This window comes from Oryx dammah, unplaced genomic scaffold (genome assembly GCF_014754425.2).
Source record: "Oryx dammah isolate SB20612 unplaced genomic scaffold, SCBI_Odam_1.1 HiC_scaffold_4, whole genome shotgun sequence".
NCBI lineage: Eukaryota > Metazoa > Chordata > Mammalia > Artiodactyla > Bovidae > Oryx > Oryx dammah.
This window is the reverse complement of record NW_024070188.1, coordinates 15,397,980-15,425,893: the sequence shown is the minus strand read 5'-3', so window position 1 is coordinate 15,425,893 and position 27,914 is coordinate 15,397,980. Positions and strand designations below refer to the sequence as shown.

Genomic DNA, 27,914 nt, shown 5'->3' with positions numbered 1-27,914 from the left:
GAAGGGCTGGCTTCCACACTTCTTCAACATGTTGGCAGGATTCATTCCCTTCTTATACTTTCCATGTGCCTCCCTCAATTTTCAAGCTAGTAATGGGGGCGAGTCCTTTTCACAGGCCAGAATCTTTCTTTTCTGTCACTTCTCTATGTTTTTCAAGGTTCATGGGGATTACACTGAGCTCACCTGGATAATTCAGGAAAGCCTCCATATTTTAGATCTATCTTAACTATTTTTGCAGACTGCTTTTTGCCATATACTCTAACACAGCCAAGGGGATGACACCAAGGGCTGAAGGCCATAGGGGCCAAAATTCTGCCTGCCACATACAGGAAAGCTCTTCAATTTCTTCTCATATTTTGAAATGCTCTATTATTTTATGTATTCACTTTTATTATTCTTTTAGATATTAAATTTCAAATGTAAATTCAAATTTTTTGTAAAGGAAATGCTAAGTGCTTACAATCATCCAGCTGCTACCCCAAATATATTGCTTTTAAAACAGAAAGTATAACTTACCTTTTGCCACTGTCTTTGTTTCTGGTTTTTCTTTTTTCTGAATTTTTTCCTTGTGAGTTGCTAAGCAGAAAATTTTATATTAGTACACACTTTTAACAGAGTTCAAGACTAAGCTTTTTCTTTACCTCATTTTTACAGCCACCAAAATAATAAGCTAGTTTGATGACATTAATGAACCTAATCCAGGAATTTTTTAAAAATCACCCATTTAATAAAAACTATAAAAAAAGTTAATTTCAAAGACTTAGTATTAAGACTTAGAAAGCATTTGAAAGCTAGTCTCATCCTTCTGTTTAAAGCTACCATTCTAAACAGTATTTTGGAATTGTCTCCAGGAGAGACAAACAGAAAAAAATAATTTTATAAGAATTTGTGGAAAGATATATCATTTTATCAGGAGGAAGCTCTGTCTTTACAATTAAAAGAAATAATTAAATCAATATTAGAGCTTTGATTAAGAATAGTGTGTCTTAGGACTTGACTTCTCTGGTGGTCCAGTGGTTAAGACTTTGCCTTCCAATGCAGGGGGAGAGGGTTCAGTCTCTGGTCAGGGAGTGAAAATCCCACATGTCACATGGTCAAAAAGCCAAAACATCAAATAGAAGCAATATTGTAACAAATTCAATAAAGAGTTTTAAAATGGTCCACATTAAAAAAAATAAAGTAGTATGACAATATGAATTTATTGTATTCTTTCTATTTTCCTTACATAGACTAGTAAAATCTTGTGTCTGTTAATGGCTTAAGTAAATGAGTTCAGAGAAGTACGACAGCATGTGAAAGTTATTCCCATATTTCAAATGTATTAAACAGTGCAGGTTAATAATTATCCAAATCACTATACATTTTTCAACATGTATATACTATTTATTAAAGATTAATAAGGAGAGTTAAAGAAATTAAAGAAAATGAAAGATAAAATAGTAGATTTTAATTAAAATATCCAGATTAAGGAAAGAGTCAAATTATTAGGATAAAACCTGGAGCCCTAATTATTTTCATTTTTCTAACTATATCCTATGAATATTAATATCCATCAGTTTTACTTGTATTATAAAAGGAAAACGATGTGCTTAAAACATATATTTAAATAATTATTCTCTTAAAATACAGTCTATGAACGGTTTCCCCAGAATTTTTGAGAGATGATACAAGCCTCACAGAAAGCTTAGAGGACAAAGTCCATGAGATCGTAGCAGCTATTAGTTACCCAGAGAGCAGGTGCCTTCACCTTCAGGGTTTCAGCCCTTTCCACCCCTAAACCTGCCCCATGGCCATCTCCACTACCACTTGGGGTTATGGGTAACAGTTTAGAAAATATTAGCTGAAGGAAGAATAACATTCTAGGTTATTGAGCTACAGCATAATAACTGTCTCATAAAAAGCAAACTCCTTTAATTGGTATACAGTAAATAAAAGGACACAACGGTTCTGTTTCAGCATCTCAATTTGGGTAAGTTTCCTTCAAATGTATGATTTAGTGGCAACAAATTCTCAATTAATTTTAATGAAAAGTATCTAGCCATTGTAAAGGTTGAAAAATGACAAGAGATATAAGATTATTTCCTTTAGTCAGAGTACACAGAATCGGATGCCAATAACTCTGTGTAAGTCAATAGCTGGTAGGAAATGGACACCTGTTTCTAGAACAGAGAAGATGACTGTATTGAAATTCATGGATATTATCACAAAATAAACCTTAATAAAAGAACAACTATTTAGTTCAAATATTCAAGTGTGAGTTTAGAATAGAGAAGAATGAAGCATGTTTCAACTGATCTGATTTCTAAGCATTGTAAATTCTAGCTAAATAGAATGCTTTACAAAATAAAATTGCTCAGTAGTCTATGTGTATTGTGTATACAAAAATCAGCTGAAATCTAGCCTAAATATCCTAGAGATGATCCACTTTAAAAAAAAAAGCAAAAAATTAAATTAGAATTTTATATCATATTAAAATGGATTTTTGATGAATTAAAGTTAAATATGAACTTAATTTTTAAAATCTGAGAGATATTACTAATTATTGAATTAATCCTTATATGAAGACTCAAAAATAGAAATACCAAAAGAAAATATCAACATATCTAGTCACATAAAAATTCAAGAATATAAATACACACACTTATCACACATATGTACTCACACATGTCTATTCACACAGACAGAAACCCTTACATTAACTATGACACTGAGAAATGCATTTGTGAATGTAATAGGCCAGTTACATATAGCCAATTTAGACACACACACATATTATCAGGAGAAACAGGAAGTAAGTGTGAAGAGTGACATAAATGTGTATCACTAAAAATCATACCTAAATCTTTCAATCTACAAATAATAAATAATCAAAAGATAGAGTTAATATAGCTTAAGATATATATTTAAATATCTCCATTTAAATACTATGCAGTATTTTTAAAAGAATGAAGGAAATATCTATTTACTGATATGAAAAGACGTCTGCTGCTGCTGCTAAGTCGCTTCAGTCGTGTCCGACTCTGTGCGACCCCACAGACGGCAAGAACACTGGAGTGGGTCGCCATTTCCTTCTCCAATGCATGAAAGTGAAAAGTGAAAGTGAAATCGCCCAGCCGTGTCCGACTCTTAGCGACCCCATGGACTGTAGCCTACCAGGCTCCTCTGTCCATGGGATTTTCCAGGCAAGAGTACTGGAGTGGGGTACCATTGCCTTCTCCAGAAAAGATGTCTAGGATGTATTATTAAATTATAAAGCTAGAATATAGGACATGCTAAATTATATGTAAAAATAGGGAGAGACAATAATATATATTGTCTTATAAAAGCAAAATGAAGTTTTGAAAAAATGCTCACAAAAGTAGCTTACTGTGTGTGTTTGTGTGGGTAGAAGAGAAATGAGATCAGAGGGTGGGAGCAAGGCAAGAGCATGCTTTCATAAAGTACATTTACATGTTAAACAGTGAGTGCACATTGCTTATTCTAAACAAAAGCTAAAAAAAATTTTTAAGTCCAGTCTAATACATAATCACAGAATGCAAGTTAAAGTAATAAACTATACTTTTTAACCTATCAAATTAGCAATTATTTTTTGAAATTATATCCTCATTGGCTAAAAGCAGCCTCAGAACTGCCAGGGGGAAAAATTGATACATTTCTAGAAAATAAACTGGTAATGGATTTCAAGAGAGTCTTAAGTATTTTATTTGCTTTAACCCAGAAATTGTTCTTTTTACATTCAATTCCAAGGAAAATTATCATAATTTCAAAAAAATAAATTCATGGTCATCTAAAATCTAACAGAAGGAAGAAAAGGTCAAACAGTGACAGGCCAGTGAGTAAAACAGCAGTAAGGATAAATCCATACCTTTCTTTTCAGGTTTTTCTTTTTCTTTTACCTTGTCTTTTTCTTTATGTGTAACTGAAAAGAAAGACAATATTTTTCATTTAAATAAAGGGAATAAAAGACGAGATGGATGGCAGTCCTTGATGTCAAAAATTACCTACTCCCTTTGGATATTTTTCTTTAACTAGTATGAAGCTTTACATAGGTTTAAATGTTAAGATAATTATAGATATTTTAAATTTCTATTTTTATTTCATATTTTATTGAAGACAGATTTCCCGCATTGCAGGCGGATTCTTTACCAGCTGAGCCACAAGGGAAGCCCTAAAATGTATGCTGTATGCCAAAGAAGGCCAACTCAATACTGGAGAAATACTAAACATATAAAGACAAAAATGCAGAGATAATCTGAATCCGAAGCAAAAAACACTCAATCTAGTATATGCAATATATGTTAATCTTTTTCAGAAAATTTCCACACTAAAAGTTTTTGAAATTATAATGAGGCGAGACTAGAATGACACCAAACTGTTTCAAAGAAAACAAAATGTAATTCAATATGAGCTATGATTCAATTAATTAATATAGTAGGGCTCAAATGTAAATCATAATCTTCCCTATAATTTAGTCATGACTCTTATTAATGACACCTCCAATTATCCAACCTAGTAACTTGGGACTCATCCAGGATTCATCTTTTCTTTCTCATTTTTGTTCATTTGCCAAGTTTCTTCAATTCTACATTTAAATATTCCTCTTACTTATTTTCTTCTATCCAATATTACACTCGCAACCTACCATTTATTTACACTAAAATATAGAAATTGGGTTAGGGTTAGGGATAATGCTAGGGATTCCCTGGTAGCTCAGCTGGTAAAGAATCTCCCTGCTATGTGGGAGATCTGGGTTCAATCCCTGGGTTGGGAAGATCCCCTGGAGAAGAGAAAGGCTACCCACTCCAGTATTCTGTCCTGGAGAATTCCATGGACGATACAATCTATGAGGTCACAAAGAGTCAGACATGACTGAGCGACTTTCACTTTCACAGAAAGAGCACTGGCTATGTGTTAAAGACTTGGCTAGTCAAGACAGATTTCATCCTTGTCAACAATGGATGATGGATGCTAAACAAATAATTACAAAGGTAGGTAATTGCAGTTAGAATAATTGCTGTGAAGAAAATATTCAGGGAAGCATATCAATGTTTAAAATGAGACCTAATCTAATCTGTGTGCTTGGGAAAGGTCCGGTGGTAGAAATGAGATTTAAGAATGTGAATGATGAGAAGAAATTAACCTAGTAGGGGAGTGGGAAGGAGAAAGGGAAAGAGACCATTTCAAAAGATGGATTATGATATCCTTCTTGGGTATATTATTATTATAAGTATTATTACAATAATATCCTGAATAGTGTCTTGGACACTTAGATTTTGATTTTTCTGAGTCTCAGAGTAGCCTCCCTAACGTGAAAATCTGATCATACGTTGATCTGATAAAGTGTTAGTATCTTCCTCCTTGCCTAGCATGATAATCTGTCACGTGGTAGGTACTATATCAAATATAAAAGTATCTTATTATTCCAGTAACTTGACATTTGCTTATCAAACCAATCTTACATATGATGAATTTACCTTTGAACTTTACATTCTACCTATAACAAACGCTTGGAGTTCCAGAAACATATGGAACTTTGCATTTCTGCCTGCTGTGCCATCACCTAGATTTCTCACACCCAAATTTCCTCTGTTTCATGCACCCTTTCAGCCCTGACTCAAATGCCTCTTTCTCTGCAGAGTGTTCTTTCATCTCCACTTATCCCAAGAAAGTGAACTCTCTTTAAAGGCTATGCCCTACTATTTTTATTTTTTTATCCTAGGCATCACATGGTATCAGTGACATAATGGACTTATTAGATATTCCTGAATGAGAAAATTTCTAAAATATTATAAGAGCTATTTTTATCATGTAGTACAATTCTATTTACTGGTGATGTTGTATAAATATAATATAATATGCACTCCTTGCTTCCAATCATTAACATTTTTTACATTAAAAAATTCTTAAATAATTAAATCTCAGTGAGAAACAGAAGAAACAAAGATCATCCAGACATTGTTTTTACTTTTCACATTCAATGATTCTTTTGGGTTTTCTAAGTTCAATATAAAAATCTCACAAAATAAGAAAGGACATCAGCACTCACACATGACCAGAGATAGCTTTGGTTTCTTTGGATCACTATTAATTAAGCTGAAAACCAAAAGAAAGTCCTGGCAAGAACAAAGCCTCTTTCAAAGTTTCTCTAGGGGAAAGGAAGTTTGCATGAGATAAGCTTTGCTTTTGGAACCCTGGTTAGCTAGACCCCCAGGAGACAACCTAATCTGTGTCTCTGCTTCTGTGAAGGACCAGACCTCAGCCACCTTGGACAGCTGGTTGTCCATTCCACTAAAGGATTTTCCGATTGATGTGTACATGGGCATAAATGGAAGAATTAATATGAAATCAAAAGAGCAAGGGGGCTGAATTCAGGCTCAAATTAGCATATTAATGCCTTATTCCTATTACTCTGGGGAAAATTCCAGTTCCTCGCAGTCTAAGTTTTGATTTACAGACATAGTACTGTATGCTGAAATTTCATTATCCTCCTCAGAAATGGTACCATAATACTGCTCAGTGAAGCAGCTGGAATCACATGCTCTCGGGAGCTGTTCACCACAGCAGACAGCCTCTGAAACTCCTTGGATGAAAACTTCAAACTTTGGCAAGACTGAGCTCAGACACTAAGGTTTGATATTGCTTTGATCAAAACGGTGCCACCATCAATAACTGCCATAATAATCCCTCTAAAATAAAAGTAATCTGCTGCCACAGTTACATTAGATCCTGCGTCTGTTTGCTTAGAATTCACAGACGTTTTCATATGAAAGAAGAAAAAGGTACCTTTCTCGTCACCAGCTTGGTTGGCAAGTTACATCTTAGCTAGGACAGTTTTAACTCAGAGCAGAATAAGCTTGTTGCACCTGCTAGAGCTTAATTTGTTTGTCATCCTTATTTACAAGAAACAAAAGTCCCTTCGGCATGCTGACAATTAAAAACAAACGGAATCCGCCAGTTGGAGCGGACCTGATGTTTGGCATCTGAGTTGGCATGGCCCCGCCGTTCCTGCACTTGCCCAGACTCTGACCTTTCCCTGACCAGAACATTCAGCTCAGCTCAACTCCAAAGTGCGCCTCTCGTCCTCCCCGTATGTCCCCTCGCCAGCACTCTGCCAGCTGTGCTCTGTGCTTCCACAGCTCTTGGTCTTGGCAACTTGCCAGGCGGACTCTGTGTCCTTTTCTGAAGTGTATCAGTGCTCACAGTGAGCTGACCCTGGGTTCTTTTAATGGGCACTACACTCCCAAGGGGCCAAGCAGTAGGCATCGAGGGCCAGGTTGTCAGATTTGCAGTTCTCTCTGCTCTTGGTTCAAACTCAAAAGTTTTGGCATTGAATGTTTTAAAGTACTGATTTATATAGGCTACTCTATTCTTTAATTGATGGTTAGCAAAAAAATGTAATGAAGCAAAACTCTGGAACTCATACTTGATTTCAGAGCTACTGGACAGGACTAATCTTGTGTGTCTAAAGCAAAAGGAATCAGATAGCACATTACCTTAGAATTGTAAAAGAATTTGGGGAGCACCTTGGTGGCTCAGATGGTAAAGAATCTGCCTGCAAAGTGTAAAACCTAAGTTCCATCCCTGAGTCGGAGAAAGTACTCTGGAAGAGGAAATGGCAACCCACTCCAGAATTCTTGCCTGGAAAATCCCATGGACAGAGGAGCCTGGAGGGCTACAGTCTGTGGGGTCACCAAGAGTTGAACTTCTCTTTCATTTGGGGAGCATGATTACCTGTAACAGATTTCACTGATTTTTCTTTCTTTTTTTAAAAAATATCTTATTATTCTTATTGCTATTTTTACTTATTTTTTGGCACGCCACACTGCATTTGGGATTTTAGTTCCCTGGTCTGGAATTTGGGATCTTAGCTCACACCTTCTGCATTGGATGTGCAGAGTCAGAAAAGCTGGACCACCAGGGAAGTTCCCCTCACTGAGTTTTCTTTTAATTAACTGCTCTATTTCTCAGATTTCTGGCACTTCTGTTGTGGGAGGTAATAGCACTGAAGTGGTTTATAAATTTTAAATAGGTCAACATTTTAAACAGCTTCATAAAATTCATATATATTCATGTTTCCATTCATCACTTTTTATGAAAGAGCAAGATACACATTCATTTTAAACCATTTTAAAAAATTTTGCTTTAGCCACTGCTAAATAAAAATGCCAGATGTACTCTTGGATAGTGTATATCTCAGTGTGCTTCTTCTTTGTAATTTTAATGTGTTGAATCTTCATTTTATGCTAAGACAAAATGATGTACACACTTTAAATGATGATAATGAACTCAGCAGAAAAGCATTCTTGAGTAGAGAAACAGTTCTTTATGATTGTATCTTCCATTTTTCTTAAAGGAAGAATTTATCATTTTTAACATAAGCACACAATTTTAGAGCTGGGAGAACCTAAGAGATCAATTAGCCTGAATTTCTTTGTTCATGGATAGGAAAATACAGCCGCCTAAGTGTCCACGGTAGAGCAGGATAAGAACATAGTTTTTCTTTTGCTAAACTAGTACTCTCCCCACAAGACCATGCTTTTTTATCCATCCCAGGTCCTGTGCAGACTTGTTCTTATGTGCCAAAGTGTGCTGATTAGATTTCCTCAGCATGTGATCGACAATCTAGCCTACAATAATGCACACACTTCTTTTTCATAGTAAAATTACACTTATTTATGTATTAAAGTGATTAGGCAAATTATCTAAAGTTACAAAGCTCATCTGATACATATGCTTTCAATTACAAAATAGATCTTTTAATTCTAAAGGATTGGTGTTACTCCCAAATCTGATTTAATTGTAGGAGTAATTTCTCCTTCACCTGGGGCTACATGGCCACAGTCAGAACCATAATCGTTTCCTCATAAAAGAATAATCGCTATGGAGGAAGAGAAGTATAGCTTTGTATAGGGCCTACTGTTCTCATTTTCCAGGTTTATCATACACAGCAGCCAGAGAAGAAAATAAAATATATTTTGCACTTTAAGGAGTCAGTTAAGTCCAGCTGAGAGAAGGCAAAAGTAAGTTTATACAACATGGGCTGACTAAATTAATCTGTGGACTTGAGAGCTCTTTCATAAAGGGCTCCAGGATGTTTAGATACCTTTTAATGCCCTGTCCTCTCTGGCATTTGAGTCTCAGCTTCAGCCAAATCCCTTGCCAGCCTATGATTCCAGTCCTATAATTGTTTCTCAGAAACAATCCTAAACCAGTCAATCAGGATGATTGTTCTCTATTAACCCTTTTTTAAAAAGGTCTGCTGTTTATGCATGTGGTACAGTTAAGGTTTAATTATTTTATGGAGAAAAGGTATGTAACCTTATTTGGAAACATAGTCTTTACAGAGGTAATCAAGTTAAAACGAGTTTAGGAGGGTGGCCCCTATTACAATATGACTGGTGTTGTGATGAAAAGGGAAAATTTGGACACAGAAAGAAGAACACAGCAGGAAGCAACAGAGACCCAGGAAGAAACACCATTTGAATCTGAAGGCAGAGACTGGAATGATTTGTCTACAAGCCAATGAAAGCCAGCACACCCTTCCAGTTCCTTCAACCCCCACCCCAGTCCAGCGAAACTGGGAAAAGCCTGCAGATTCTCCCTCAGAGCCCTGTGAAGAATCAACCCTGCTGAAACCCTGACTTTGGACTTCTAGCCTCTATGACTGGGAGACAAGAAACTTCTGCTAGTTTAAATCACCCAGTTTTTGGTACTTTGTCACGCCAGCCCTAGGAAACTAATACTAACACTAATCCCTGGACTCCTCTTGTGCTCCCTTAACAGAGTTCCTGGGGCTTCCCTGGTAGCTCAGGGTAAAGCGTCCGCCTCCAATGCGGGAGACCTGAGTTCGATCCCTGGGTCGGGAAGATCCCCTGGAGAAGGAAGTGGCAATCCACTCCAGTATTCTTGCCTGGAGAATCCCACGGACGGAGAAGTCTAGTAGGTTACAGTCCACGGGGTTGCAAAGAGTCGGACACGACTGAGTGACTTCACCTTCACCTTCACCAACAGAGTTCCTACCGGGTTCCTTGAGGATTGGCCCCCTGAACTAGCTGTTACATCTTCCGTTTAAGGTTCTAGATGCTGCTGCTGCTGCTGCTAAGTCACTTCAGTCGTGTCTGACTCTGTGCGACCCCATAGACGGCAGCCCACCTAAATCTCACATTAAGGCCCTGCCAGAAAACCTAGTCGGGAACTGAGGCAACCAGCTGTCTCCTCAAATAGCATTTCTCCTCCAGAGTATTTCCTAGTGGCTCAGACTGTAAAATAATCTTCCTGTAATGCAGGAGACCAGCAGTTTGATCCCTGGGTCAGGAAAGTTCCCTGGAGAAGGAAATGGCAACCCACTCCAGTATTCTTGCCGGGGAAATCCCATGGTCAGAAGAGCCTGGTGGACTACAGTCCATGGGATCGCAAAGAGTTGGACACGACTGAGCAACTGACACTTTCACTTTCCTCCAGGACATCTCTTTTTGGAGCACTCACCACGTGACAGTGTGGCTGTGTACTTGGCTGTTTAGGTCTCTCATTAGATTGAGTCCTATTCTTCTTTGAATTCTTAGTGCTCAGTAGAGTGTTTGGCACAAAGTAAATGCAATGAATAAATTAATATATATTATTGCCTAATAGCTATAGCCAGTTTTTCTATTTACACCATCTGTCTGCCAGGTCACTCCTCCATTCCCACCAATTGGCCTACTCAGATGTTAATTACACGCTGTTCTTCAGCATACATGCTGCCTTGTAAATTACCTCCCTATTCCTGAAGGTCAGTTCTCCACATGAACACTTGACAACCCAAGTGGATGTAGCAGACACCTCTTGCTCTGAATGCTTAAAAGGCCCTTCTATTGTCTAGGAGCCATTCTAGAGAGACAAAATTCTCTCACCTAGTTATATGTTTACTATCAGGTTCTAGTCTTTTCTGGTTTACTTTGTTCTATGAATATATTGACATGTTTAATAGTTAAGTAGAAGTGTAACTGTTATCTGAAACCAACAATTAAATTTGAAATTGAAAAAGAAATAAGAAAATACTCAATAAAAGAGTAAACACATGGAGGGAAAAAAAGGAGGAGAAGTAAAAAATGAATTACTATTTTTCACTGGATAATTGAATTTTGCTAAGTTGATAATTTAATTTCTTTTTTTTTGTACTTTCCAAAGTATCCAAATTAAGCTGTATTACTTTAACCTATATTATTATATTATACACTTATTGTGGGTTTTTCTGATTACATGTTACAGATAGTTTTTGTTTTAATATGGAACTACTAAATTCTTCAATTGCCTCTGACCAAATAAATTTAAAATACAGTGGCCCAGTTAAAGTTGCATAATTACATATATTTGAAAATAAACACAGAAATGGCAAATGAAATAGCTCTCATCAGAATCAAGTCAATATTAACAAAATAGAGAAAACAAATGCTTTATTAATTAATTCATTGATATTTCAACATATGTTGAGTGTGTTTCATATGTTTGGCACTTTAGAGATATTAGAATGATTTTTGAGGAGATGGAAGGTGGTGGAGGAGTAGGTGGAAGTGGAGTACATCTCTTTCACAGATACATCAGGAATACACCTTCAGACACAGGAGACCTTGCAGAACAGCAGCTGACAGCAGGCAGGAATACCTGACCACTGGAAAAGAATATATAGAACCACCCAAAACTCGGTAGGATGAAGAAAGTAGTGGGGAAACAGGAGAGGCAGCAGGACTGGACCTGCCCTTGGTGACTAGGGGAACTTAAGCAATGGTCCCATCCCCATATTGGGCAGTTGTTCGGGACAGCAGATATTAGAATGGTTTTCAATTTAATATAAGCACACAAACTCAAAGCTGATCCAATCCTGAGAGACCACTGAGTCTGAATCTCTTTGTTGACTGATAAGGAAACACAGAATCATATGAGCAAATGTCAACATAGACCTAGAACATACAAGAAGACAAACTGTTTCTACTCCCAGTGAGTTAGATCCACATATCCACATTTAAAATCTGGTGTCAAAATGCTTTAAAGGCTAAAGGCATGGATGTAAAGTAGCATGGAGGAAGTAACTAAATGCCTACAGAGTGAGCAATAGCGAAGAAGGCCTATTGAAGGATTTGACTTTCCATCTGAGAATCAAAGAAATGAGCAGAAGCCTGCCCTGTGGCTGATGGTCAAGAGGACAGGCATATAAAAGCACAGAGTTACGAGATCGCAGCAGGGCTGGCTTAGGGACTGCCCGACAGTTCAGTCTGTGGCATGGGGTTGGGGGTGTTGGTGGGGTCTGGATTGCAGTGCTGGTGCAGAGCAAGGAGAGAGTTGGGAATGGAAGGGACTAATGAGGACGTTGCAGAGTAAGGAAGGTAAGCGGTAAAGTGGACAAAGCTGGAAATGTGTAGGGCTATCTATTAGTGATCATAATGATGAGGGCCTTTCACCTTATGACAGACAGTGTGGCTTTTATCTCTATATATAAACAGATGGATTTAAGCCCATGAGTATGATTAGTATGGATTTGAGAGGTTAATGGGGGCTTCCATAGTGGCTCAGACAGTAAAGAATCGGCCTGCAATGTGGGAGACCTGGGTTCGACCTCTGGGTTGGGAAGATCCTCTGGAGAAGGAAATGGCCACCCACTCCAGTATTCTTGCCTGAAAATCCCGTGGACAGAGGAGCCTGGTGGGCTAATGCAGGGAAGGCCTGAGAGGTTAATGCAGAAGTCACTTAAGAAGTGACTATCACAACCTAATTGGTAGATGATTGCATAAGAGATAATAATGGGAGAAGAGAGGTGAGAACGGACTAAATTAGAGTGAAAAGGGAGGACAACAAGGGGCTAAGCAGGATTGGGCTTCGGTGTTGAAAGACACCAACAAGTCAGGGACTGCAACTCAAAGGCCCTCAGAGATAAAGCAGATAGATAAATGTCTACTCCAGTAGTGACAAGGGAGAATGGAGGAGACATAAACAGTGGGTACAGGTTCTGCCTAATGAAATCCAGGTGTAAGTTATTTTAACATACTGGCTGGTCAAAGAGAACTTCTGTGGGATATACTTGAACTCTAGGCCAGGAGTTTAACTGACTATATTCTAACCATGACCTCTCATCTGAAGAGGTTGACTTGAATTCCAGCCTTACCTCCCAAACATTAAAGGAATCAGGAAGGAATCTGCATATGGATATATATATATATATATATATTTTTTTGATTTAAAAAAAAATTACAACCTCTTCTTTCTATTTTATTTTTGGCTGTGCTGGGTCTTCACTGATGACCAGACTTTTCTCTGGTTGAGGTGAGTGGGGGCTACTCTCGAGCTTCAGTGTGTGGGCTCCGCTATGTGGTGGTTTCTCTTTTGCTGGGCGCGGGCTCTAGGGCACAGGGGCTTAAGTAGCTGTGGCACATGGGCTCAGGAGTTCCCAGGCTCTAGAGCACAGGCTTAGTAGTTGTGGCACACAGGCTTAGTTGCTCCACATCACGTTGGATCCTCCTGGAACAGGGGTCATATCATACCCATGTCCCCCTCATTCCCAGGTAGATTCTTTACCACTGAGCCACCAGAGAAGGCCTGGATATATATACTTTGAAACCTATCCAGATGATTCTAAGGTCCAGTCAGGGGTGAGTACCACTTCAGGTCAAAATGACTCCTAACTTTTTAGCTTGAATAACATGGGTGAATGGTGATGTTAATTTTTAGGACAAAGAATACAGAGGAGTGAAGACATTTTGTGTAACAGAAGTTAATACACCAGCTTCTGCATAACATATCTCTTTAGACTCAGATATTTGCTGGCTTGTCTGTAATCATTGCAGGCTACTATTACCTTGGATATACCCTACCATTCCTGATAAGAATTCAAGTGCTTTGATAACAAATTCTTAACTATCTATCATATCTAACCATAACTGATATGGAATGTGGCATAGAGAAAATATTTATCTAGACAAATGAGCAGTTATAAAACCACATTTATTTACAGTGAAACACTTGGGAATAGAAAGCAGGTTTTATCCTGTTCTACCTGGATGAGGAAACTAAGCAATAAAATGAAATCTTTTGTTCATACTTGCATGAAAAAAAAACTGTAGAAAAAGTATCTCTGAAGCCTATTTCACTGTTGAACTGAAGCTCCATTTTCTCTTTCTTGAGAAATGTTCACTTTCCCAAAATATATTTCATCTATTCAGGAAATATATTCAGGTACTAATCTCTAGCCCAGCCTTTCAGAAATTTATTTTAAACTTCAGCCAGATTCACTGTTTTAATTATGCAAAACTCACTTGTTTAATAAACCCACTCTACAGCCCGCTGCTCAAAGTCTTTAACAGCAGGATTCTAATAGAGCCAGGTCCAAAATGCAAATGGTACCATCTGTATCACCACATCCACTCCAGCAGCATTGCTATTAGATTAGTAGTACAGTCTGCAAGATAAAACAGCAGACACCCAAATCATGTGGAACCAGTTGAGTTTCTGTTTAACCTCCAGCCGATAGAAACACATAACCAGTTCAGTGATGGCTAGCTTAGTCAATCCATACCCAAGAGCTGTGTCCAATTTCCCTGACTAAAGGAATTAAGAACCAAAAAGGGAAAGGGAGTAGAAAGCAGACATTAGTCTCTAAGTCCAAATATAAATAGGTTTCAATTGAGTAACCTTCATTGTCCCTGGTTGTATAAAGATTAGCTGACCAATCTGGAACTAATTCAAACATTAGGATTAAAGACATAATATTTGTAGAATGATTTGAACTCTTCACAAAAAGGAAGTACATGAAGTATATTAAAAAAAGAAAACATGGTATTTTAATGTGGAATCACATATTGGTATAATTTCAGCTTAATTAGAAGTTGTATGAAACTACTACTTACAACTTTGATATTTGTACAGATCATTTTGTACTAGTCAGTTTTTGACATAATAAATATTAGACAACATTCAATTTTTATCCAGGAAAATTGTTTCATTTCCAGTCTGTATCACACAAATTCAGTAATGATGAGGTTTTTATTTTTGCTCTGGCTCACCCAGGATCACATGAGACTGACCATTGGGGAAACCTGGGCATCTTAAGAAACATGTTCTTTTGAATGTTTTTGCTTCCTATAAGTGTTTTTTGTTTTTTTTTTTTTAAGTTTTAGGATTACATGGGTCAGTCCTAGAAAAGTGATGCTTCCAAGATGAGCAAGACAATGCTGGCCATTATTAATACTCCTCAAATGCAAGATTTCAGTTACTAGATTCAGTTGAGCTGAAAAAGATATTAATTATCACGCTGTCATTGTGCAGCTACACCTTGAGACTGTTTAAGCAAGCTCTGAGACCATTGCAGTCATCAGTGAGATAAGATAAAACTTTTATTTCTATGCTGACGATTTCAAAGGTATTGCATGGCATAAAAAAATTCAAGTTAAAAAGAATCGAACTCTGATTTATTATGTTAACTGATTAAAGAAGGAAAATTGCTTGCTAATAGTTCAAAATATATGTTTGTGGTACTAGCTTAATAAACAAAAGCTGACTGCAAATAACTGAAAGACTGTCACCCATTTTGAAGCTATTCTGATCCAATAATTAAGCATTATATATTTATACAGAGTTTCCCCTGAAGTAAACTTATTTAAACACTATCAAAAATTAAGACAAAAGAGCACCAAACATAAAAATTTTCCATTCTCTCACGTAAATGTACAAAATATTTACCCTGAATAAAAACAAGATGAAACACAGAATTCAATGCTTACCTTTAGTTTGTATTTTCTTTTCAGGTTTCTCCAGTTTTTCAGCCTTTTCTTTGTGTATTTCTAGGAAAAATTATGATTTGCTTTTAAAACCTCTTTTTGAAAATGCACAAAATATAAATCATAACTATGATCTAAATGTCATAATATTACCATGAAGTCCAAATTATTTTACCCAACAAATTTATGGGTAGCTAAAAGGAAAGAATCATTGAAACATATTGCCACATAAATCCCTCATTTATTGATATAAGGAAAAACTTGAAGTTATCTACAACTTAGAATTATTGAAAAAGCTTAAAACTTACATCAATAAATGTTGCCACCATTTTCAGGGCTAAATCTAATCACAAATTATAATTATGTTTTATTTCAATTACTCTCAATGCAAATTAAGACTCCTTAGTAAAAATGTCATTTAGATTTAGAAAGATTTAGTTTTTCCATATTAAATTAAGAATTTGTAAAAAGAACTGTAACTATCTAATAAATATATCTCAGAAGTATTGACTCTAAGCCATGTTTAGAATCAAAATTTGGCATCGCATTTAACCAATAATTACTGCAAGCAGATAGACACATTTCATAGAATTAGTTAGCTGTTACATTTTTTTCTAAATATCAGGTTTTAAGAAATATATTCAATATGCTTCTAGTTCAGTATATATACATTGCCAAGGCTTAGAAAATATAGTTAAATCTGAATTTGCAGTTAATTTGGACAGAAGTAAATTTGAGATTAGAGTTTACAAATATGATTACTACCTCTGAAAAGAGACTTAGTCTTAAATACCATGGTATTTCTTAGAAAAATGCTAATGAGTTTTACTTATTTATTTATCACAACTTTATTCTACAGATGGTCTGAGATGGTGCTAATTACTGTACATATTCTAAATTCTCCATTTGTATGTTGGAATTTTCATTTTTATAATTTTTCTGGATGTGTAAAATCAAGATCAACCAGAGGAAAATCCTAAAATCTTCAGAAAAGACAGTTTCTTTCATTCAACAGTTAAAGAAATAATCACATGGCGAAGATCTCCTCCCCTCATTTTCTCCATTAATCAATTATACTTTTTATAAAGCCACTCTTCTACCCTTATCCCATTCATGACTTTGAAAATGGCAATGGAGATACAGAAGAGTTAAGATTTCCAACTACATTTCTGGAAAAAAAAAAAAAAAAGAAAAAGCCTTCAAGGTGCGTGGAACGATTTCCAAAGAGCATAGGAAACATTTATCTTCCAGCTTCTCTCACTATTTTTAATCTCTACCTCATGTCTCCAGTTCTTACTCCAAAGCATGGTTTCTCATCCTAGCATTATTGATTTTTGGATTGGGAAAAGTCATTATCTGGAGGTGGGTAGGGCTATGGTTTTTCCAGTAGTCATGTATGGATGTGAGAGTTGGACTGTGAAGAATTGATGCTTTTGAACTGTGGTGTTGGAGAAGACTCTTGAGAGTCCCTTGGACTGCAAGGAGATCCAACCAGTCCATTCTGAAGGAGATGAGCCCTGGGATTTCTTTGGAAGGAATTATGTTAAAGCTGAAACTCCAGTACTTTGGCCTCCTCATGCGAAGAGTTGACTCATTGGAAAAGACTCTGATGCTGGGAGGGATTGGGGGCAGGAGGAGAAGGGGACGACAGAGGTTGAGATGGCTGGATGGCATCACTGACTCGATGGACGTGAGTCTGAGTGAACTCCGGGAGTTGGTGATGGACAGGGAGGCCTGGCGTGCTGCGATTCATGGGGTAGCAAAGAGTCGGACACAACTGAGCGACTGAACTGAACTGAACTGAATGACATTCTTTGTAGTCATGACTAGGGATGGCATAGCATCTACAATCATTTAATAGGGTGCTGTGCTGCTCAGTACTCTATAGTGCACACAATAGCCCTCCCAGCATCAGTCTTTTCCAATGAGTCAACTCTTCGCATGAGGTGGCCAAAGTACTGGAGTTTCAGCTTTAACATAATTCCTTCCAAAGAAATCCCAGGGCTGATCTCCTTCAGAATGGACTGGTTGGATCTCCTTGCAGTCCAAGGGACTCTCCAGAGTCTTCTCCAACATCACAGTTCAAAAGCATCAATTCTTCGGTGCTCAGCCTTCTTCACAGTCCAACTCTCACATCCATACATGACCACAGGAAAAACCATAGCCTTGACTAGACAGACCTTAGTCGGCAAAGTAATGTCTCTGCTTTTGAATATACTATCTAGGTTGGTCATAACTTTTCTTCCAAGGAGTAAGTGTCTTTTAATGTCATGGCTGCAGTCACCATCTGTAGTGATTTGGAGCCCCCCAAAATAAAGTCTGACACTGTTTCCCCATCTTGACAAATGACCTTTATTGACAATTTATATCCTTAGAGCAATCACTCTGTCACCCATCTTGCCCAATGCAGTGGCCACTAAACATGTATACATGTTAAGGATATGATATGTGATTAATCTGAATTGAAATGTGCTATAAATGTAAGTGCATAACAGTTTGTGAAGACTTAATGCTAAAAAGAATAAAATATATCATAATTTTGTATTAATTACATATTGGGATGATATTATTTTGGACATATTGTGATGGTTTGTGTGTAAACTTGGCTAGGCTACAATCTCAAATCATTCAAATGAACACTAATCTAGAAGTTGAAAGTGAAAGTCGTTCAGTTGTGTTGGACTCTTTGCGACCCCATGGACTACACAGGCCAAGGAATTCTCCAGGAAAGAATATTGGAGTGGGTAAGCCTTTCCCTTCTCCAGGGTTTTTTCCCAACCCAGGTCTCCTGCATTGCGGGCTGATTCCTTACTAGCTGAGCCACAAGGGAAGCCCAAGAATACTGGAGTGGGTAGCCTACCCCTTCACTAGCAGATCTTCCTGATCCAGGAATCAAACCGGGGTCTCCTGCATTAGAGGCAGATTCTTTACCAACTGAGCTATCAGAGAAGCCCAATGTAGAAGTTGCTATGAAGGTATTTTGCAGATATAATTAAAATTCCTAGTTTATTGATTTTTAAATAACATGATTATGGATCATCTGGGCGGGCTTGTCTGTTCTATTGAAAGGTCTTAAAAACAGGTTTGAGGTTCCCTGGGGGAAAGAATAGATTCTTTGGGTGTACAATGCTTTGGTGCATGCACATGGGCTCAAGCTTGCTCATGATTTTTACTTTCTCACTGCCTGTCCTGTGCATTCTGATTTGCTTAGCCAGTCTGCACAATCACATAGGCAATTCCTTGCAACAAATGTCTTAATAGATAAATATATCTGCATAATTTCCTACTGGTTTTACTTCTTTGGTTGAGACCTGACTGATACTATAATTAAATAAGAAATATTATTCAAATTAATTCCATATTTTTCTTTTTATGCTGTCTCAGTCATGTCGGACTCTTCATGAACTGCAGCCCACCAGGCTCCTCTGTCCTTGGCGTTCTCCAGGCAAGAACAGTGGAGTGGGTAGCCATTCCCTTCTTCAGGGGATCTTCCGGACCCAGGAATCGAACTGGGGTCTCCTGAATTGCAGGCAGATTCTTTACCAGCAGAACTACCAGGGAAGTTCTTATTTCATTATTTTTTTCTTTTTATAATTTTATAATGTGGCTACTCAAAAAAATATTTAAATATACATGTGGCTCACACTATATTAGTTTTGGACAGTACTGGTCTGGTCCTGGGGCAGGCAAATTACCTTCTTAGTTCATCTACAGGGTTAAATCTTCTATAAATGAATCATAAAACCAGACTGAAATGCTCCCTTGCCCATATCATTCTCCTTCCTCCCTCCTACTTAAACTACCAAAAGCAATGGAGAAGACTGGTGCCTTGTATAACTCAGTCTGATTAAGTAAAATGATTCAGAGTGGTCAAAGATTTAGAGTGGTCTTTGCAAGCACCAAGGGAATCATCCTTACGAAATAATTTCTTATTCCCAAAGGGGATTAATTTGAATATAAAAATGGGATGAAACGCTAAATTAAAAATCTATATGAAACGTTGCATCTTCTGTGACTGAACTATTGTTGAAGCTATCATTACTTTTGTGATTGACTACTTTTCTCCGTCTCCTCACTTCCTTAATTAGTAACTGCTTGAGTCTGCAATTTGGAACTCAGAGAAGGCCTCAGAGACTAAGGCTTCTTTTTTCCCATACAAACAAGAAATGGGTGATACAGAGAGGCTTTCAGTCCAGGGAGCCCCTGAGGGTCCTGCTCATTACAGTCTCAAGGACAAAGTCCTAACATTTTCTATTTTGGATTCTGAACTTCAGCTTTCAATAAACTAAGACAGCTCCACTGATCTGGAAAGATACATTCAGATTTTTTGAAAGTGGGAGTCCCAGATTAAAACTCATACATACAGTGTGTGTACATAAAAATCTCTACAGCTAACAATGAAATATAATGACTTACATAGACAGTGTTTTGCAAAAACATCAACAATTTTTTTATTTGATGATCTCTTGAAGACTTAGTATTTCTGTACACATAAGTGCAGACAGGCACAGCCAACTTTGTAAAGGCATACACACATACATTTCTTTGCTTGTAGATGACAAAAGAAATTTATTGCTGCTGATTATGAATTGAAACTGATTTTTGCTACTATGAGACACATCTCTTTGGCATAAGGCAATCAAAGTCCAGTAGATCAGAAAAAGCTCTTTACCTTCCCCTCAACTGCCTAAATATACATGGAAAGATGGCCTGTACCAAAGCTATAACCAGAGATACAAGAAACTTATCTGTATAACAGAACAATCTTTATTTTCCAAACATCTATTGTCCCTTCTTCTGAATCGCCTTCCTTCCCTTTGTGTCCTCAGACCACTCTCTTTTTCCTTAGCTCAGGATGCTAATTATATAAGTCTTAAATACTTGGCTGCCCTTTGGGTTTCATATTTTTAATGGGGCTTCCGTATGTGTGAACTTTATTTTTCTCCTTATATCAATTTAATTATTAGACCAGCAAAACACCTAGAAGAGAAAAAGAAAATTTTTTCTGCCCCTACTTTTCAAGCTTAAGGATAAATTAAATGTCTCTGCATGCTTTATTGCCACGTTACATTTTCTTTGAGGATTGTATTACATCACTATTGTCACTGTTCATGGCTATCAAATGTCCAAAGAAGCCAATGTAGCCTCTACACAGTGTGCCTGCCAGTTCTGTCCCCTTACACTTCTGCCAGGAAATGATGACCACTCAGGCTCCTGCCCAACTGAATAACAGCATGCTACCAGTTTAGACTTCAGAAAGATCTTTTTTTCTCATAAACAGATAATGCCTAATTCCTTACTCTCAACTGCTCTTGCCAGCTAAGGGCCATTCGTGTGAGAATGGAAAATTAAATTTAAAGATTCAAGTCAGTAAAGTAGAAATTTATTACCCTATGGCTTTCAGCAAAACTCAAAAGAAAAATAAAATTTCGTATATCAATACTAGCTTTTAGTTATTCAATAATGTCTATAGACAGGGGAATACCTCTACTTACGCGACACAACAGTAATGCATAGCAGCATAAAGTTTCATTTAACTTTGACACTCCTTAAAAATAGTTCACTAAACCTGAACCAATTCTGGACACAAGGGACAAAGAAAAAGGTCAAAGCAGTCATTATTTACCTTCAGATGTATGTGCTTTACCTTAGGTTACAGTCCAGTGTCTCTGAAAATGTGATAAGTCTCAGGATCAGATTCTAGTTGGAATGATAAACCATTTTGGTTAACAGTAAACCTGAGAGATTGATTTGTGTCTTAAAATGCAGGAAGCAAGTATTTCAATCCCAGGTGTCAAACTATCCATAGGTCCTTAAAGGTACAGAGGTCAATTTAGAATTTTGATAACTGGAGAAGGGAAAAACAAATGGGAAAGAGTGACAGTTATCTCAGTGTGTCAGAAAGTAATGAAAGGAAACCCTTCGTTTTACTGAATTATCAGTAACCTTAACTGATATCAATCAGTTCTCCACTAGTGTTTACCGTGTTTGTAATGATACAAGGGCTACTTAAGAGAAGGGCAAGTTACTTCCACAGAAATGGGAAGTGTATTCCAACTACTTTTGCTAGTCCTGTTTCTCGATATTTCTCATTATCTGTAGGGAAGTATGTGTAAATATGCGAAGTGGAGAAAAAAGTATAAGTCTTCTTTCACATTCTTATTGTTATTTATCTCACTTTGCTAGGCTTTCAAGGCATTTTTCTTATTAAAGGAATCCAGAGAATTTAAACTCTGGCTTTCATGCTTTATAATTCAATGGAGATAATAAAAAAATATACCCTCCTAGGTCAGGGTGTTTTTCTAAAGTCCAATGCCAAATAAGTAATTGGATTACAGTTCAACGTCTCTGAAGAAGTATTAGTCTCAGCATCAGACTTGTAAAGTGCTCAGAAACAAGAGAAGGAGATGTAATAACTTATTATGTTGCTGAGAAAAAAAATAAACATTAGTATTATTTAGAGTATTCATTATTTCTGGATTGCAGTAATCATTAAATGATTATTTGAATAACTGTCATACTAAAGGTGACATAAATCAATAAAATTCCAGCATAATTAAAATGCATTTTGTTAGAAAACTCTGGACATATAAACTACTAAAAGATCTACACAAAAATATTATCATTGCTGGCATGTATTAAAATGCAGTTTAGTGTTGGAAGATAATTAATGCTTGAGTCAATCTACTCCATTCAAATATGATTCTCATACCTGCTAGCTGCGCAAACTTCATTTCCTCATCTAGAAAATGAGGTTGATAATATACCTACCACATAAATTTAGGCTTCCCTGATGGCTCAGTAAAGAATCTGCCTGCAATGCAGGAGACCACATGCAATGTATGAGTCCTGGATTCAGTTTCTAGGTAGGGAAGACCCCTTGGAGAGGGAAATGGCAACCCACTCCAGTATTTTTGTTTGGGAAATCCCAAACAAAATGTGTCCATGGGGTCACAAAAGAGTTGGACGTGACTTAGTGACTAAACCATCACAAACACATAGCTTTACATGAGGAATAACATAAGTTAAAATGTAAAGGATTTAGAGCAGTACCTGGTATCTGATAAACATTATGTAAATATTGGCTATTATTATTATTATTGTCTCCCTTACTAAATTCTAAATTTTCTGAGGACAAAAACTATGTCTATTTTGTTTCACAGTAAATTTTCAATAATAATTGGCACATACTAACTACTTGATAAATACATATTAAGTTTAAAAATAAATATTTGAGCAAAAGTATAAACTACTAACTCCTACACAACAAAGAAAGTTGTGGTAGATAGTATTTCACTTGTTCTTTACGACACAATGCTCAAACAACTTAAATACTAAAATACGTGTGGTTGAAAATTTTGAGACAGGAAAACGTTGCATTTCTCAACATTTTTACTTTCTATTAGAAATGCTGGAGAAAGTTGCAGAATTTTACTATTGGTGGAAATTTTTAAATGTATATGAAAGATACTGTAAATTGCAACACTTGTACAAAAGGCAGGGTTTTTTCTTATTTGTTTACAGGAGCTTTATTTATAATTGTCAAAACTTGGAAGCAACTGAGGTATGTTTCACCAGGTAAGTGAAGAAATATACTGTTGTAACTCCAGACATGGAATATCACTCAACACTAATATGAAATAAAAATATATCATCAAGCCATAAAAAGATATGGAAGGAAATTAAAGGCATATTACCAATGTATTTTTAAAACATTTTTTCCCACAGTCATCAATATGGGTGACAATGAGTCAGGGTTTTTTAATATTGTTTTCCTGGAACACTGAAAAGCTAAATCATAATCAAATTAAAAGCACTGGGCATTTTTAATAGTTTAAGTTATCCATAGATGCTTACATGCAGGATATCAACTATGAACTGACATATATAATTGACAATTATACCTATAATAAAATATTAACAATTAAAATCATATTCATTTTAACAGAAAAAAAGAAGTTGAAACAGGTTTTAAAGTGGGATATGCTAGCCCATCTAACTTGAAGGGGGTAAAAATTTCTATTTATTTTGGTCTACATGTTAAAGAATATTTCATTTCAGTTTTTCCTATTTGTGATTATGGCATTTAAGTGATAATCTGCATTCTTTTGTGTAATAACACTGCTTACATACTTATGGTATTTTATATGTAGAATAGTGACTTGTTGGCATTTGTTGTATATATTTCTGTTGGATACCTGAGAGGACAGGTATAAATTTCAGTGATCTTCCTGGTGGCCCAAAGTGGAACTTCTGTGTATAATGGTGAATTTTCTGGTTCTCATCAGGAACATGCAGCACATAATAGCCAAAATCTTTAAAACTCCCAATGAGAAATGGTTATCCTTCTTCATCTTCAGGCTGTTTAATTCTATCAAAATGTATTTATCTAAGCTCTACATCTCCCAGGGTGCAGTGTTAATCACAGACTAACCAATTTTCCCAAGACTCTCTGAGCTTGACACTCACATTTAACTTAGGAAGAGAGGCCATATGTACAAAAAACAAATAGGAAGGCTGACAGCAGCAGCAACCAATGGGACCAGAATTAGTAAAAATAGATTGTCCTAAATAAGTCCAAAGAATGAGTTTACTGCAGTAAAGACTTTCTGAATTATCTTGTTATATCACATGTATTTTACTTATTATAAATTGTTATTATCTACTTACAATCATAACACAGTTTATTGTTGAGCAGTTTATAAATTTGTTTAAGTCTTACATGGATAGTTTAAAGCACACAATTTTTTTTCTCTATATGACATACTGTTAATAAATTAAAAATATTATCTATTCAAGAATTTAAAATGACAGACTCAAGAAATTTAAAGGATAATCTCTGTCACCAAGGCAACCATCCTAATTCTTTTAGATGACAACCCACTTTATTAAATTGTTCTGAGCATTGTGGATTTTAAATAATGCCTTTTGTCAAGATGTTTTCTCAATATATCTCACAAGTGCTAGACAGCATAAAATATATTTTTATAATTTTTATTTTAATATCAAAAATTCAAATTATTTATTCACTTGAACATAGAATCTACAACTTGTAAGATTTTGCCAATTGTTATTAGGACACAAAAGTTCAGATGGCACGCAGGCACACATGAAGACATAAGAAGCCCTTCTTAAATGAGAAAATGCAAAGAAATTGAGCAAAACAATAAAATGGGACAGACTAGAGTTCTCTTCACGAAAACTGGAGATATCAAGGGAATATTTCATGTAAGGATGGGCACAATAAAGAACAGAATTGGTAAAGGCTTAACAGAAGCAGAAGATATTAAGAAGAAGTGGCAAGAATACACAGCTATACAAAAAAGATCTTAATGACCTGGGTAACCACGATGGTGTGTTCATTCACCTAGAGCCAGACATTCTGGAGTGTGAAGTCAAGTGGGCCTTAGGAAGCATTACTATGAGCAAATTTAGTGGAGCTGACGGTATTTCAGCTGAGCTATTTAAAATCATAAAAGACAACGCTGTTAAAGTACTTTATTCAAAAAGACAGCAAACTTGGAAAACTCAGCAGTGCTCACAGGCTGGAAAAGGTCAGTTTTCATTCAAATCCCAAAGAAAGACAATGGCAAAGAATGTTCAAACTAGCAAACCATTGTGCTCTTTCACATGCTAGCAAAGGTAACGCTCAAAATCCTTCAAGCTAGGCTTCAACAGTATGTGAATTGAGAACATCCAGATGTAAAGCTGGGTTTAGAAAAGGCAGAGGAACCAAAGATGAAGTTGCCAACATTTGTTGGATCATAGAGAAAGCAAGGGAATTAAAAAAAAAAAAACACATTTGTTTCATTGACAGTTGCAAAAGCCTTTGACTTTGTGGATCAGTCAAAGGAAACCTGAAGAAAATTCTTAAGGAGATGGGAGTAGCAGACCACATTACCTCTCTGTTGAGAAACATGTATGCGGGTCAAGAAGCAATAGCTAGAACTGGACATGGAAAAACTGACTGGTTCCAAATTGGGAAAGGGATATGACAAGGCTATCTATTGTTAATCTGCTCATTTAACTCATACGCAGAGTACGTCACGTGAAATGAAGGGCTAGCTGAAACACAAACTGGAATCAAGATTGCTGGGAAAAATATCAACAACCTCAGATATGCAGATGATACCACTCTTACGGCAAAAAGTGAAGAGGAACTAAAGAGCCTGATGAGGGTGAAAGAGGAGAATGAAAATCTGGCTTAAAACTCAACATTCAAAAAGTTAAGATTATGCATCCAGTACCACCACTTCATGGAAAATAGAAGGGGAATAAGTGGAAGCAGTGACAAATTTTATTTTCTTGGGCTCCAAGATCACTCTGGACAGTGACTGTAACTATGAAATTAAAAGATGCTTGCTCTTTGGAAGGAAAGCTATGACAATGCTAGACAGTGTATTAAAAAGCACAGACATCACTTTGCTGACAAATGTTCTTATAGTCAGAGCTATGGTTTTTCCAGTAGTCAGGTATGAGTGTGAGAATTGGACCATAAAGAAGACTGAGCATCGGAGAATGGATGCTTCTGAATTGTGGTACTGGAGAAGACTCTTCAGAGTCTCTTGTACTGCAAGGAGATCAAACCAGTCAATTCTAAAGGAAATCAACTCTGAATATTCACTGGAAGGACTGTTGCTCCAATGCTGAAGCTCCAATACTTTGGCCACCTGATGTGAAGCTCCTACTCATTGGAAAAGACCTTGATGCTGGATAGACTAGAGGCAAAAGGAGACGGGATGGCAGAAGATGAGGTAGTTAGATAGCATCACCAACTCAACAGACATGAATGTGAGCAAACTCTGAGAGATAATGGAGGACAGAAAAGCCTGGTGTGCTTTAGGCAATGGGGTCACAAAGAGTTAGACAGGACTTTCCGACTGAACAACAACAAATTAAAATGAGAAACTATTTTCCATGTGTTCACAAACCAGACAGAGGTGGAAATGATTAAAGAATACCTTTTTGAAGATAATTACTGGTGGAGTTTACAGATTTGGATGAGGTTTTGGCTCAGTTCATATGTATGTTTCATATTTGATGATATACTAGACAAAATCAACGTGGCTATACGTCAGATTCATCTGGAGAAATTTTAAAACATATTCCTAGCTGTAGCACAAATGTAATGTGTTTTTCATGGTGAGAAACCTTTTAGGAATCTCCAATTTAAATAAACTCTGAAGTAGTTTCAGAACCACATCAGAAGTAGAACCTACTGTCTAAACCGATATTCCTTAAATTTTAAATGGGAATATGACTTGCCTGGGGAATTTTCTTAAAATGTAGATTCTGATTCATTTGGTCTAGATGGAGCCTGGTTCTGCATTCCTAAATCCCAGGTGATGCTAAAATTACTGTCCCATTAGCATATTTTGAATCAAAGGTCCCAGTCCAGTTGAAACTCTTAGAAAAATTATTAACATATGACTGCACAATTCAACAACAGAATCAAAAACTATCATAGCTGGAAAGGACCTGGGCATCTGTAAATCTAGCATCTTTGTTTTACAGATGTGAGAACTGAGAACCACTGAGGTTAAGTAACTTAACGATAGTAGGTTAATAGCAGAATGGGAACTAATCTCTTCGTTGTGTTTATTCGAGGCTGTCTCAGTCATGTTCAAAATGTTGATGTGTTCAGCTGATGGACATCAATTATAAATAGTTATTTCAATGATCTAGGTCAATGTGACAATGAAATAGAATTAGTTTTTATTTTATCCTTCACAGTTTAGTATTTTCTTAACATACAAAAACAGTCACTATGTGTAAACAAAATATGCAGTTATCCGCTTATCCTCAACTGTCTCCCTTACTGTATCACAAAGCACGTTAGCTGCTCATTCATGTCCGAATCTTTTCAACTCCATGGACTGAAACCCGCCAGACCCCTCTGTCCATGGAATTTTCTAGGCAAGAATATTGGAGTGGATAGCCATTTGTTTCTCCAGGGGATCTTCCAGACCCATGGATCAAATCCAGATCTCCTTCCTGTATTGCAGGCAAATTCTTCACCATCTAAGCCACCAAAACTTCTTAAATTTTTTTTTTTTTTTTGGCTTTGCCTCATGGCCTGTAGGATCTTAGGCCCTGACAGTGAAAGCAGCAAACTGTAACCACTCAATCACCAGGGAATCCCCCAAACCTCTTATTTTTAGATTTAATCAT

General features: G+C 36.6%; 1 protein-coding gene across 1 annotated transcript in view; it reads right to left on the bottom strand.

Moving 5' to 3' along the window:
• Positions 1-27,914, bottom strand: part of LOC120862866 (triadin-like) — a 140,737-nt gene that overhangs the window by 13,877 nt on the left and 98,946 nt on the right. Inside the window, exons 5-7 of the mRNA XM_040239008.1 lie at positions 15,747-15,806; positions 3,866-3,919; positions 517-576 (exon numbers count right to left, since the gene is read on the bottom strand). Coding sequence (XP_040094942.1) covers positions 517-576; positions 3,866-3,919; positions 15,747-15,806 — 174 coding nt within the window. The remainder of the gene's footprint in view (positions 1-516; positions 577-3,865; positions 3,920-15,746; positions 15,807-27,914) is intronic.